The sequence below is a fragment of the Atta cephalotes genome (genome assembly GCF_000143395.1).
Source record: "Atta cephalotes unplaced genomic scaffold scaffold00073, whole genome shotgun sequence".
NCBI lineage: Eukaryota > Metazoa > Arthropoda > Insecta > Hymenoptera > Formicidae > Atta > Atta cephalotes.
This window is the reverse complement of record NW_012130137.1, coordinates 657,462-671,747: the sequence shown is the minus strand read 5'-3', so window position 1 is coordinate 671,747 and position 14,286 is coordinate 657,462. Positions and strand designations below refer to the sequence as shown.

The 14,286-nt window shown below is 35.6% G+C and overlaps 1 protein-coding gene across 1 annotated transcript in view; it reads left to right on the top strand.

Annotated features, from left to right (window-relative positions):
- Window positions 1-8,394: 8,394 nt before the first annotated feature.
- Window positions 8,395-14,286, top strand: part of LOC105624126 — a 15,702-nt gene continuing 9,810 nt past the window's right edge. Inside the window, exons 1-4 of the mRNA XM_012205486.1 lie at window positions 8,395-8,463; window positions 9,586-9,622; window positions 10,342-10,511; window positions 11,212-11,397. Coding sequence (XP_012060876.1) covers window positions 8,395-8,463; window positions 9,586-9,622; window positions 10,342-10,511; window positions 11,212-11,397 — 462 coding nt within the window. The remainder of the gene's footprint in view (window positions 8,464-9,585; window positions 9,623-10,341; window positions 10,512-11,211; window positions 11,398-14,286) is intronic.

Here is a 14,286-nt window from a genome sequence, read left to right as displayed (position 1 = left end):
CGTAACGTAACGTAACGTAACTACTACACACACACACACACACACACACACACACACACACACACACACACACACACACACACACACACACACACTGAACGAAGAGATCGTGCCACTGATATTCGGGATGAGTCGGGATGATCACGTGAATGACACTAATCTGAATTTAAAGATTCGTCAGAAATCTCGGTGAGATTAACATGCTCACAGCATTCAGCATATATTGACATTGACACTGTTTCCTCGAATATATCAGACGTATTATGCATTAGCGCCGAGATTAATGCACGTGTTTTGGTCCCAAGGTCTCGATAACTTCTCGATCTACTTGCACAATTCGCTGCGGCTGCGCGGAATCAGATTGCCGTCAAGGAAAGCGAGAAAATTATGATCATAGACGGGGAGAACGGTGTGTAACAGATACTTTTCATATGATTGTTGGGTTTTCTATTGTTGATTTATATGAATGATGTGATAAAGCGAACACGTTTCAATATTATCGTGACTTTTGCATATACATATTAGCGATTACTTACTGACTGTACGCTGCTCATTCAGTTCAATTAATCTTGCATAGATTTCTCTATTTTTCAATGCAATTCTAGTAAAACAGAGATAAAACGAGTGATTTAAACACGATTAATTCTAATCTAATATAATAGGTGTCTAATATAATAGCAACCTTGCTGAAATATTTTCCTTAAAATTTTTATACGAATTGGAACACATTCATTACATTTTAAAAATACAAAGAAAGTCTACACTTTCTTTAAAATTTTTCGTATATGTGAATTCTGAAATATTTTAAGATTTCTAATATTTTAAGATTCCTCATTCTTTTACAATTTCTAAAAAAATATTTTTAACTATTTCAGATTTTACAAAATTTCTTCAGAAATTATAGAATGAGTAATCTTAAAAAATTTGAGACCGTTTTAAAATTCACATATATTAAAAATTTTTTAAACATTTCTAAAGAGTGATCTAATATGTATTAAAAAATCTGACAAATTTTCTAAAAAGTTATAAAGTTCTTTGAAACTTATAAAAAAATTCTAAAATTTACATTAAAAATTCTGAAAAGGCGTACATAAAAAATTCTGAAAAAAAGTTTACCAAAGAAGTTTAACCTTTTGCTAAGCTCTGCTAGAAGCTAAATTGTGTTTATTTTCCTGAAAGCATTTCTAGCACTACCTTAAGCCATAATCTGTAAGGCGATTAGAGATTGTAAAATTTAGAGCTTACAGTAAATTAAAATCACAATTCAAAGCTTAAAGCTAAAGGTTAAAGACTTTACTATACCTATTACAGATCGAGGCTTACAATCGATCAGAAAGAGACGTTGTTACGTATCACGTAATCTTCAGTGACGCGAGAAATAAACCGGCATAATGACCATAGTTGAGCGTTCAAAGAACTAATAATAACAGCAACAATCTCGGTGTACTATTGATGACAAATAGAGCGGATCGGTGTATCGTTGACTCATTCGCTCGTGCTGTCGTAATCAAGTGTGGACGTCTGATGAATCTCGACCGATTTACAAAAATGAGAGGGGACTTCAATGATGTTCTCTTGCTCTGCTAATTAATCATCGGGAGTGATCGGCCGTCGCCATTTCAGGTTGACCTTGCGCGCGGCATCACCTCGCTATGCGAGAATACGCTGGTTCACGATGGAACCTGTATTTTGATTGCGCGAATGAATCACTATGTACGTGCCGAATCCGATGTGCGGATAAGGAGCTCGACCGGAATGTGTGTGCATTTGCATATTAATGATCTCGAGAGATCTCGCTAAGAATGAATTTCTGAAAATACATTTACGCGGTCAAAAAATACTTCTTGCTTATCACGACAGCGCTGTTCGGGGACACCTCAAATGCGCGAATGAAACTTTTTCGGATAGCTTACACTATAATTCACGAAAACAGTAAGTAAATCTGATAGCCTTTAATCCTCTGAAGTTGCTAAAATGTAACATAGTTACCGTATAAGACTTATTTATGTTAACACGTTCCGTGCCAATTTTAAGTTTTGACTTTTTTATATCACCGCGCGTATCGCGAGAATCACGATATTTTTGTTTGCGTTTATTATATATGTTAAACAATGTATTTCATAATGATTTTAAAAAATTACAAAAAATGATATTAAAAATTATTTTATAATTATGTTCTTTTTAGCCAAAATATCAAATGGTAAAATATATAAAACGGAAAATTCGATATGGGTCACCAGTGATGTTAATTAAAAGGCTAATTAATTTCAAAGCATCAAAATAATTCGTGAATGAGGAATGGATGAAAGTAAGTTTAATAATCCAAATTTGCAGATATAACATAAAGAAAATTGAGTTGCTTGATATTTTTGATAAAGAGATTTATATTTGGGTTGATCCGTAATAGACCCACGTCGTCAGCTCCGTAAAATATCAGGTAGAACATTTATTACTTGACAATACAATTTTATTATCTTTTAAAATACATAAATTAAGTTATACGGCACTATAATTACAATTTCAAAATCAGATTAGTAAAGCAAGATACAAAATCTTACATACTACGCCATACAAATTTTTGAATATTGTAAGGCTTTTATAGTCACTTTTTATTTTCTGTTTATAATATATTATTTATAATAATATATAAATTTATACTACATTATAATATGTCATGTGCTTGAGAGGACGAATCGATCTCAAAATGCTGAATAAATATAACTATTCTCTCTTTCTCTTTCTATTTCTTTTTTCTATCATACGTATTTATTCTTACCATTTATTGTGATGCAATATCGGTAATAAATTAAGAATAATTAATATTCTTGCATAAAGGATTTTTCGATTCTGTTTATATGACTTTTCGAGTATGATATTTGCAATCGCACACGCTACGTTTTTTTGCTTTTAGATACTCGACGCTCTTTAGTTTCGGCTCATTCTGAAAATAATAAAAGACGTTGGCGTAAATATTCCGTAACAGAGTGCGCTTCGGAAAGGTCTCAAGGCGATCGCGCGCTTTAATGGGTTAATAGGACGTTAATCTCCGTCTCTCACGCAGCGATATCTCCGATTGGACGAACGCCATCGTGGTAGAGATACACGGTGTTTGCCCATTCGGGCGTGTACTTGGTTGTCGCGTACATGCCAGTTGTTTACAGTGGCTTCGCCCCGCCGCACCGATCCTCACCTCCTACTATTCAATGCTTCGTTCCGACAGTCTCGGCATAAGCTAGCGAAGCCGTTTCGTTTGTAAAAAATTCTTTCCTACGTTCCTTCCTTAGACACTAAGATTAAAGCTAATAGAATAAAGAATAAATGCTGAAAATATCTGATTTTTTGCAGGATTTATTTATGCGATTTAAATATAAAAATATTAACAATATGAAACTAATTATGTGCTAATATTATTTATAAATGAAAACTCTTTTAAAATAATGAATAGAATTAGTTAAATGGAAAATTATTGACTTGCCTATAGACAAACTATATTTAATGCAAGTTTAAAGCACAGGTATACATGGAATAGTACATTTACTTTTTTCATACACTTTTAAAGGATGTAAAATAAATTCAAGTTTTTGTGCACATAAAAAATTTCCTCAATTAAGTAGTTCGAGCAGTTCTTGTAACGTAATAATATGATAATTAACTGAATAATTAAATCCGAGTCTACTTGAGTCTGAATAATTAAATCCGAGTCTATTATTATGATTAATAATATAATAGAAAAACTCTTGCCTTTATACTCTTTTAAATACAAAAATGAAAATTACAAAATGAGACCAGCCTTTATTATCGTTATGAAATTCTAAAAAAGAGCTTATCAGAAAAATTGCAAGAAGTACGCGGAAACTTTGTGAGTAAATTATCCACAGTCACATGTTTGTGTTCCTCTTCTGCAACTCTCGCGATTATTATTCGCGCTTTCATGGGCAAGCTGGTCCACTTAATGCGCGTCTGATGGGACGTTCCTTTTTAGGAAACTACAGGAAAGACGAGCGAGTTCATAATTCATGAATCCAAAAGATTCGCCGTCACGATGCGCCGAATTCTATATTTGTCTTTCTGGCGAGGTTGCGTTGGAAGAAGTTGTCCCGGGCGCGGTTCGCCACGCACTCTGGGGCGCCTCACCTGCTAGACTCGAGCCTGAGGTGCCCCAGGTGGATCCGTCAGAAAGTACTCGACGGCTGGACAGTATCGCGAGCGCTGGCGCGAAAGCATGCAACGCGGGTCTCGTCGAGTACTTTCGTTCCGCGCGTCGTAAGCAACGCGCTTACGACTTTAGTTCGTCTTTACAGTCTCTTCGTTGACACAAGATTGACAATATTAATTTTTCACAACATTGAAAGTGTTGATCGTCGAGGAAAACGTCGATTTTTCTTAAATTCTCTCGAAAATCGATCTCATAATCGTATTTTCATTTCCTTAAAGATCCCTGGGCGTAACTCGCGGAAACAAGCGTGAACGAGTGGAGTGTAAGTGAGTGTAAACAATCGGCGTGCTTTCTTTACTCTCACGTTACCCTGTCATTTCTTCCTAAAAATTTCACTTTGTGTTCTAACATCCTATACGCTCCGATCTCTCTTTTATGCGTGACGCTGATAAACGCGTGTGCATTTCGCATTTCCGAGAAAGGATCGGTCGACGCATCGGCGAACGGCTTTTCCTCGTCGAGGATATTACGCGAGTGGCATTGTCAGTCTCTTACATAACGAGTCGTGCGCGGCAGGAGCGATGAGAATCTTCTCGGTACACGACAATTATTCGAGCGTTTGATTAACACGTTTATCGATTTCGAATTGCGTTTTCCCGCGATCGTTCGCTGATAACGATCGATCGCCGCGTGAGTGATCGACCACAAACTATATTTGGCGTGAAAGCCAAGGTGTTCGTTCTCGCTGATAGATTCTCAGTGTCGCGCGATCCTAAAATGGATTCGAGCGCGATCGAACGAGCCCGCTTCACGTTTTCAACCAAAATGGCGACGTCCTTGACGAGGTCACGTGTTCGCTGTCCACTTGTTGTTAGGGTCACCGCGCGTACACTTTTAAACTGAATTGTCACTCTGAAATCTTACTCTTAAAGACTGAAAATTGAGCCACTCTGTTTCAATTTTCATTCTTTAGAATGAGATTCAAAAGAATTTAGAGTATAAGAAGTAAGTTAGGCCCTTTTTTGTATGTCATATATCTTATATACGTTATGTTTTACAATGACTATAATTGTTTAAATGTTTTGGAGCGGAACCTCATTCTAAACAGTCGAAATTGAGCCAGCTTGGTGAAGAGTGAGATCTTTGAAAGTGAGATTTCACTCTTCAAAGTGAGATGCACTTTAAGAATTTTAGAGAGTATGTGTTGACGTAATAAGGCATAAAAGATGCTACGGGAATGTAAATGTAGTTAACCGCTCTCGCTTAAATCGCTGATTTTCACGCGTCCCGCCGCGCGTTGAAATCACCGCGACGACACGATGCGGCGCGGCGAGCCGGCCATGATTCAAACATCCCGCGTGCACTTTATCTCGATCTATTTAACGAAAAGAGTTTCGCCAATGTCGATTAATTCAAATCTTCCGTTGTTCGTGTTGCGTTGATGCAGCGATCAGGGCTGCAAAAACGGTCAAAATTAATGAAACGTTAGTGAAATCTTGTCGATGTAGCTTTTCGAAGAAATGCAGGCGTATGAGTCTTAATCATGAATTTATTTGACAAGTAATATGTATTTTTTTGGGATTTTGTTTACTTTAAAGCTTGTAAATAATTTAAGAATAAATTTTTATTAAACAGATTAACTCTGTATGATAAAATTTTAGGTTTAGTACAGTCAAAAATTAATGAAAAGTTGGATAAAAACTCTCTCTGTTCGAATTCCGTGAATATCATGAAATTATGAATAAAATTCTGAGAATTATGTTTATATTTTAATTTATATATTATATCAAGAACTCTGCTGCATCAATTATTTAATCTATTTTCGTAAAAAAACGTGAATCTATTGACAATTATAGATAGAAAAATTATTATTTTCTATTAAGAATATAATAATGACCCATTTAATGATATTACTGTATGATGATCTATTACTATTAAGGATGATTATGTTAAATGAATTTTTTACCGTTACTCTCACAAGTTTATCCTGCCAAGACAAAGTGCGTAAAATGTCATGGACTTTTCGAGTTATTCGCTTTTACACGCTGACGCATCTCTGACGTCACACACATATCCAATAAGGTGAGACTAACATGGTTGTATGGCGGATTACCAAAGAAGTGTGTTGTCAATGCAAAGTGCATACTTGTCCTTTTAGATCTATTCATGAGATATGTTTATTGACGCGTTTACGACCTCCATTGAGATGGCAAGAAAGCAGAGAAACAAAGGAACGTTAATTTTTAAACATGCTTATGAAATAATTTTTACACATGCATATGAGCACGTTGAAGTATTTATTGCAAAATTTAATTTATTAATTGCAAAAATTGATTTGCTTATTAAAATTTTTTAAATTTCCTCTTACATTATTAAACAATAAAATAAACTTGTAATTGAAGAACTTGTAATTAACAAATGAGTATTAAATGAGTTAAGTCATTAAGAAATTATACGAGTGGACTATGTATATACCGCAGACTTCTATAAAGTACTTAAAAATCACATTAAACACATTTAATGTATAGTCGTTTTAAAACCACACTTTACGACCATAGATTCTAAAAGATAGAAAAAGTTTAAATACTTATACATACCTGTTCAGATTCTGAGGTGGGGAGAACGCGTGCGTAATTCCAACCGCAAGGACGCAAATGTTCAGAGGCGTAGGCAAAGCTCTTTTTGAAATGGATTAAATTGCTCCATTCGTGAAACTTTTCGAAATGAAGCGACAACTGAGACAGTCAAATTGAGTGCTTAATACCTAACATAGTTGGAACTTGAAATGTTATAGCAATAATACATAATCTGTATATACTGGCACTTATTACACAAAAAGAACTTCTGCTGAAATATTGAACTACATACAGATCTGAAAATAATTTCGTTGGACTATCAAAATAATTTTAAAACGTTCAAGCTAATTGCTAGAATGTTAAAACTGTTTGCAGCATGCTTGCGTTTTCTATATAATTATTTTAATGGTTCAACAACATTATTTTTAGATCTATACCTATGTTTAAATTTTTAGATATTTCTCAGCAAAAATCGTTCTTTCCATATTATACTCTAATTACAGTATTAATTGTAATCAGAAAAAAATCTTGTGTAAACTTTTACATTTTTCTGTTCCAGAGAATTATAATATTCAACTATTCGTCTAGTATTTTGTGTTATTCTTAATGCCAATAAAAGAATAATCCGTTCATTCTACTGCTAGTATTTAATTTTTGCAGTTTATGTGGAATTATTATCTCAAGAGCCGCAGCGAGAAATTAATTGTTTCTCAATTGCGCGTCTTTTCGGATGAACAGACAGCTCAATCCGCGCGAGCTCTGCGATCAAGGATTCATGAATGCTTGTGAGAGAAGTCACTTACGCCATTGATGTAGGGCATAGAGTAACCGGCCGTACATGGTGTCTTTAACCATCTCGATATCATATCACGCGTACTATATCGCGAGGTGATCGCGACCACAGACCCGCGTGCCACCGCGGCCTTCGGCTTCTTTCTTTACTGAGAGAGCTTCCCGATGAATTATTACACCTCCGTGAGCTGCGTGTTCCTCATATGTGCGTCGACGTAGCGGAAGAATGAGAAGAGGGATGGCGCGCTCGCGGCGGCAGGACTAATATCTTGAATCAAATCCCGTATTATCAAAGGAACCATGGTGTTCTTAGCGTCACTCTCAGATCTGACGCATAAAGTGTAATATTAAATTTAATTTTCTCAAAGATCTTTAATGTTACAATAAGATGATTTCCAAGCAGAATAATTTAATAGATCGCGATTCATTTTAACGTCGAAATGATGTTAAAATGAATCGTGATTGAAAGAAAAGTAGTTTTTAATTATTTTGTAGCCATTTTGATGTCAAAATACATTACGTTGTGTTTGATAGACTTTTTATCTTGCTTGGGCCATCAAGAGTGTAAACAATTTTTTTTATTCTCTCTTGAAATTTTCTTCTTTCTCAATTCAAAATATTTCACGCTTACTTTGATTAAAATAAAAGTGATATCGTTTAATTGAAAAAGATATTGTTGACCGAAAAGTTCATTTCAATAGTATCTTTATTTTCAGTTTTTGGATATTTTTTATATAAATTAATTATTATTCCGATTGTAACAGAGCGCGAGAAGAAACATTATTGCTCATGGTCTGTTAGCTGAATTCTTCCTTGCAACGACTGAATAATCCAACAGGAACATCAGGACCACATAGCAGACATGATCGAATGATGGAGGTGATTTCGACACGCCGATACGAGGCCCGTCCACCAGCGAATACCCACTCTTCTATTCTCGTGAGTAACATTTCCTCCGACCTCTTCAGAATGCATTTTCTCAGATACTCACGCGTTTCTCCTTCAGAGTTCACATTCTCGCGCCTACATTTCCTATATTCGAAAAACTCTAATATACGAATAAGTACTGGAATAATAAGGACAATTGAGAGTTAGTGATGTAGACAATGAGTAATAAAAATTTTTCTAAAAGCAATATATAATTACATAAGTAGACGTTTCGACTCTAAATATTCTATATGAAATATTGATAAAATAATGAATTATTTAATTTTGCTGGTCTGTTCCGGTTTATTTGAACCAAAATTATTTTCTTATAGATACTAATATTTTATTCAAAAACTTTTTTTCTCTGTATTTGACTTTTGTTATGCTGTCCTTGCAATTATGTCCTTTTTTATAAAATTTTTTTTATTTTTTAGAACTTTTTAATCATGCTGATCCAAACTATATAATTATATAGTAAAAACAAACAACAATTAGTATAAAGACATGTGATATTTTAATTGTTGATTGTATAGTAAATTTAAATAGAACAACAGAGAGAAGGAGAGAGAAAGAGAGTGAAAAACTGTTAAAAATAAATCTAAGAAATTAACACAGAAATTGAATAAAAAATGAATAAAGGATAGATTTGGCGAATGATAGATTGATCGATATTTATTGAATAAATTATTTCACGCTTCGATAGATAAAAATTTGTCAATTTATTACTTGATAAATTTCTGTATACAATTAATGGCTCTTCTCAATAATATTTTCGTACAACCTTAAATTCTTCAGCACGTTAAATATTTCTGATTAATTATTCTTGAATTGTTATAATTCATATAATTGTGTTGGACACAATGCAAATCATTCACGCATTTATTCATCAGAGTCGTTCTTGCAAATGATCTTACTCCGCATTAACATTCCTGTCGGATCAGAATCTGCTGGGTGTCGGTCAGAAGTTTAGTCGCGTGTAACATGGAGTAAGAAAGCGGTTAAGGCGAAGTTATTTGCGGTAGATGTACTTCTCATGATACGTAACTTCCCCAGAATGTCCTTAGCCGAAAGGAATCGCATCTTCGATGGTCTCGCTCGTAGGCGGATTTACATACATATTGTTTCCTTTTTCAGGTTGACCCTGAGAACTCCGTGGCATTAATCAAAGAAGGTAAATTCCTCGAACAAAAATATTAATCTACAAACGAAAACAGTAATCTATAGGCCATTTATATTGCTAGCGTGCACTGAAAATTTATTAAGACTGCCGCTATTAATACTGTTATAATTCATCATAATCAAAAGAGTAGAAAAAAGAACATTAAATATTCTGAATGATAAATGTGAAATAAATATTCTATATACTATCAGTCTACTTATAAAATATTATTAATTTTGCTAGAATATCTTCTTTGAATTTCCAAGAGCGTATTTTCGAGATGCGCTAACAATAAAACTCGAAAGAGACTAAGGTACTACAAGAGATGTATGATCTAAAAGTTTTAGTATCTAAGTGAATTTATATCTGCCAAATCTTCATCTTATCACTCAACAACAAAAGATTAGATACTGTAAATTGAGCATTTTGAAAAAGAATCTTTTCTGTCAGTCTTTCCATTTTTTTTATTTGACAAATATCGCGATCACAAAAGTAACTGTTTACTCGAGGTATATAACTGTTATCTCGCTCCTTCGGCGTGCCAGAAGTGCTTGCAAAAGCGCAATAGTTGACAGTAATGTCGACAGAGGCATAAAGGCACCTCTCCCTGTGCCATCATCGACTCATCATCCGCGTTTTATGTCCGTTTGTTCGGGACCGAGAAATTAGTTTTGCGAAACAATGCCGGTATTGCGAGTGAAGCTGAAAGAATGCCCGCTTCCGTCTTTCAGAAGAATGGGAGACCCGCAAGAAAAAGGAGATTACCACCACGCGGCAAATCGAGACGAGAGTGAAGCGACAGGTTGTCCTCGAAGACGGAGAGGTCGTCGTCGATTCTGGACCCCTTGTTACCACAAACACAACCGAAGACGTCGAGCAACAGGAACATACGACTCAGGAGGTTCGCACGTTTGTCAAATATCCGTTTGTTAATATATTCTCTAAGACTTTTAGAATCACTCTGAAGAGTCAAATCAAAGATTGAAAATTGAGCTACTCTATTTTAAGACTCAATTTTCATTCTCTAGAATGAGATTTCAAAGAATTTAGAAAATATAAATGGCTCAAGATAAATTTAATACACGGAAAGAACGGATTTGCTGAAATATCTAAAAATAAGCATACAAATCTGAAAATAATTTTGTTGGGCCAGCAACTAAAAATTTATTTTCATAGTCCAACAAAATTATTTTCAGATCTATAGCTAGCTAAATTTTTAGATACTTTAGCAAGATCGTTATTTCCATGTATAATATACAATAAACATAAATGACACAAATAATCACGATCTCTTAAAATCTATTCTATTTAGTAATAATACTAAATTCTTATACCTCATATTTTTCTAACATTTCTGCCTCCCCTTATAATAATCAACAAAATCCCAGATTGCATATTGCTAGTCGTCTCGTAATAATTTTTATGAGATGGAGGACGAAACGAGTAACAGTCGGCAGAATTTTTTTCTTTCTTATTTTTCGACACGCGTCCATTGTTTATTGATTCTGCATACATTTGCGTATCAGAATCGGCTTGCTTTGTAGTATTACGCGCCCGCGTAAGGAAACGTACTTTTAACTGGTTCGCGAACCGGTGTTTAGAGACGCACGACCGGGGATCAACCGCAGGAGGTCGACTGGCGGCCGGCGGCAGGTGGTACTGTGACCGGAAATGGCGGTAATATCGTGCAAAAGGAGCTGAATGAGACGGTGGTGAGGAGCCGCGAGGAGATCGAGGAGAGACTCGAGACGGAGGATCGTCAGCAGTTGGGAGATATCTCGGACGAGGTATATATGCAGTATGCACCCGCGACACACCCACCATCTGAATTCCACCTGCGCGTGCCACGGGGTACACGGCTGTATGCGCATTCTCTTTCCTGGCGCGGCGTCACGCGCCGCGAAAAGGTCGCGCTGTTTGTTCTCCAGAGTCTCGTCGTCTCGTCCCGTCTGATAGCTCGCCGCGCCGTGCCGACATGTCTCAAGCTCAGTGAGATTCGGTCAGCACCAGATATTCACTTCATCATCGTTACGAAATCATTTGCGAAGCTGCTGAAAGAAAGCATTTGAGCGATGTTTCTCTAAGGGAGGTCTTAATGCCATGCACTTTTGCTGATATTACGATTTTTTGTATACCTGGTAAAATGTATACTGAAAAAAAATAGAAATAGTACAGCTTTGAAAAATTTCCTTTTTATTTAATTTCTTTCTGTAAAAATTTTTACAAGTTTTATATGTATCGCAAAACGATTTTATTGAAGTATTTAAAAATTTTGATACAAATCTGAAAGTAATTTTCTTGAATTGTTAAAATAATTATGCAGGAAATTCAAGTACAATATAAGCAAAAAGTTTTGACATTCTAGTAACCAGTTTGAGCATCCTGCTAAGCTATGTTCAGATTTCCATCCGAGTGCCAAATATCACTACATCTTCATTATTTAACCGAATGTTAAACAAAGATGACACGATACCAGAGAAGCACTCGAGGAATCTGAACACACTCTTACTACATAATTATTTTTATAACGATATTCAACAACATTCAGATTTGTATCTAGCTAATATTTTAAATATTTTAGCAAAATCGTGGTAGCAATCGAACAGCAGCTTACATTTAGATTAGAATCTTCTCTTTAGTTTAATCATTTTTTAAAAATAATATATATTTATTTACTTCTGAAATAATAAATTCGTATAAATCCAGAATATTATCTTGACGTTTATGTTATTTGACAAAGTAATGATAATAAATTCAAAAATGCATACCGAGAGAGATAAAAATATCACAATTCTGAAGAATTTCTCTCGTATTTAATTTCTTTTGTAAATTAAAAGTTTTTAGAAATTTTACAACTAAGAATTAAATGTCTTATATTCAAATTAAAATTCTTTCTTCGTTTTATCCGTTTTTAAAATAAAATGATATGATGTGTCCATTTACTCTTCTGAAAGACACATCAATTTCTGATAGCTATTTTATTATCACATTTATTCCTGATGCTATAATCATAAACTATAAATTAAGAATGTAGTTTGACGTTTATGTCGTTTGACATGGTAATAGCAATAGATCGTCACGTTCCAAGTGTCATAATAACACACTATACGTTTAACGCGTGTTAGCGCAGCTAGACAAGTCCGAGAATAGCTCGGTGTAGAGAAAAAAAAAGCTCTCACTCTCCCCCGATACCAATCTATACGACATGCAATCGCATCCACGTAAATCGCAACGAGGTTTCACAAACCTCGCGGGGATACCCGGATTGCGAAAGACGGGCAACAGGTATAATACGCGAGAGGAGACGCTCTCGCGCGCATGAACGATTCAGGACGGAGGAGGTCGAATCGTTCTGGGACGAAGAGGACGAAGGAAGGACGGAGAGTTAAACGGCGAACTGGCACTGTCGAGCGAGAGAGGGAACGGGAGCGCAAGGGAGAAGGGGATCGTGAAAAGCGAGAGACAAAAAGAGAGAGAGAAAGAGAGGGAAAGGGATCTCAAGAAGTGGAAGTCGATGATCTCTCGATTTTGCACTCCCTTCACCCAATGGCGATGAAGGAGCCATGAGATGCCCGCAGCCGCAGCCGCAGTCTCAGCAGCTGTTCCGCACGTCTCTGGACCGCGGGTGCGATCAGCCGCAAATCCGACCGCGATAGTGTCCCGTGCCTCCTTCTCGTCAGTGGAATCGCCGCGGGGGTGTTGCTCCTCGCGAGCATTCCTCGGAATTCGTCCGCTCTTCTGTCTCTGTGTGGTCCTTAGAGTCTCAAGATTACTCGTCATCGAACAGGACCAGTCGTCCTCGCGCGAGAGATGCCGGGACAATCGCTCCGCGGAAAAAAGACACGCGCCGCTTGATCGGACGCGCGACGTACCGTCTGGACGTATCGTGTCTCTTTACCAAGATAGTTGCAGGTATAATTAAGATATAAATTAGTCGTATTTCTATCAAAGTTACAACGGATCGTGGACTCGTTTTGAATAGAGATTTTATAAGATCGAGTTCGAGTTCTTTATCTTTTTTTTGTCAAATTTTGTTAAATTAAAAAAAGTCCCAAGAAATATATATCAATTCGAGAGAAAATAAAAAAATGATGATTTTTTTTGTTGTAAAATTTATTTATTAACGTCAAAAATGAAAATAAAGTTATTTAGTTTTTTATTGACTTTTGCGTGTTCCTTGGAATAAGATTGTATAAATAAGAATGAGATAGCATATATAAAAGAAACAGTATGCACATTCTTCCTTCTCATTCTTGTTTTGACAAAATTAGTCAGACTTTGCAGTTATAGGATTTCCAATTTTGAAATGCATAACGCGCCCGCTGCAAATAGATCAGATATGAAGTTTGATTGAAATGAAATAGTTTTATATGGCAAACAGTTTTCTCGGTGTCTATCGCGGTTTGTCATGCTCGTCATCGTCCTCGGCGTGTTCGAATATTGAGTTGTTCTTTGATGAAGGTCGGAGAATCGTGTCGTATCATCATTTTAACCGGCACTTTGTATAATATTTAATTTGATTGTCTGATGAGACACGCATAGACGTCTTAACATAATTATTTGATATATAGATTTCAGTTGAGAATTAAGAAAATCAGTATTGCGAATGTCGAACTTATCAGATGTGATATTTTAATAAAGAAAGTTATAAATATAAAGTTATAAAAATGAAAACC